We start from the raw sequence: 992 nt of genomic DNA, 5'->3' as shown, positions 1-992 counted from the left end.
ATATATATATATATAGTATTTTTAGGTGTTCCATCATCTGCAGCTGATCAAACAGGCCTAATCGACACCGTTCTCCTCCTACAGACAGCAGCGTGAAGTTCCGGAGGTACTTTGAGCGACCTTTCCCGTGGGAGGAGGAGGACGACGCTCCGACTGGGGCTCCGGCTGGGGCTCCGGCTGGGGCTCCGGCTGGGGCTCCGGCTGGGGCTCCGGCTGGGGTTCCGGCTGCACCTCGGACATCAGGCCTCGGCTCCTCACAGAGGAGGAGGGAGGCCCGTCGATCTGGGGCTCTGGCTGCACCTCGGACATCAGGCCTCGGTTCCTCACAGAGGAGGAGGGAGGACCGTCGATCTGGGGCTCCGGCTGCACCTTGGACATCAGGCCTCGGCTCCTCACAGAGGAGTAGGGAGTTCCGTCGATCTGGGGCTCCGGCTGGGGCTCCGGCTGCACCTTGGACATCAGGCCTCGGCTCCTCACAGAGGAGTAGGGAGTTCCGTCTATCTGGGGCTCCGGCTGGGGCTCCGGCTGCACCTTGGACATCAGGCCTCGGCTCCTCACAGAGGAGGAGGGAGTTCCGTCGATCTGGGGCTCCGGCTGGGGCTCCGGCTGCACCTTGGACATCAGGCCTCGGCTCCTCACAGAGGAGGAGGGAGGCCCGTCGATCCAAACATGTTTGAGTACTGTAGCAAATCCAGAAGAGAAGCATCACACACAAACACAGAGTTGCTTCATTTTCCCTTTTATAACTTTGTGTTAAAGCCTGTGCAAAGTTACAATAAAAACACATCAAAAGGAAATCCTGCCCAGATGTTTTGATTTCACCTCCTGCCTGTGTTCCTGCCTGTGCAGTCTTTAGCAGGTTTGAACCTGTGACTGTCTTTTCTTCAGGAGAGTATCTGTCATTTGAAGTCATCGGGTTCTCCAAACGATGCTCTGAAGAGGTTCCCACTTTTTTTATTTTTTATTTATTTATTTATTTATTTATTTTATTA

General features: G+C 54.9%; 1 protein-coding gene across 1 annotated transcript; it reads right to left on the bottom strand.

Annotated features, from left to right (window-relative positions):
- Window positions 1-110: 110 nt before the first annotated feature.
- Window positions 111-932, bottom strand: LOC106512425 (protein TsetseEP-like; the record flags this gene model as incomplete). The annotated part of the gene is made up of 1 exon (XM_014001046.1): window positions 111-932. A coding segment is annotated over exon 1 (511 nt), but the record flags the coding sequence as incomplete, so codon positions are not given.
- Between the last annotated feature and the right edge of the window lie 60 nt (window positions 933-992).

This window comes from Austrofundulus limnaeus, unplaced genomic scaffold (assembly GCF_001266775.1).
Source record: "Austrofundulus limnaeus strain Quisiro unplaced genomic scaffold, Austrofundulus_limnaeus-1.0 Scaffold6705, whole genome shotgun sequence".
Taxonomy (NCBI): domain Eukaryota; kingdom Metazoa; phylum Chordata; class Actinopteri; order Cyprinodontiformes; family Rivulidae; genus Austrofundulus; species Austrofundulus limnaeus.
The sequence above is the reverse complement of the archived record's forward strand: the minus strand, read 5'-3'. Positions and strand labels throughout refer to the sequence as shown.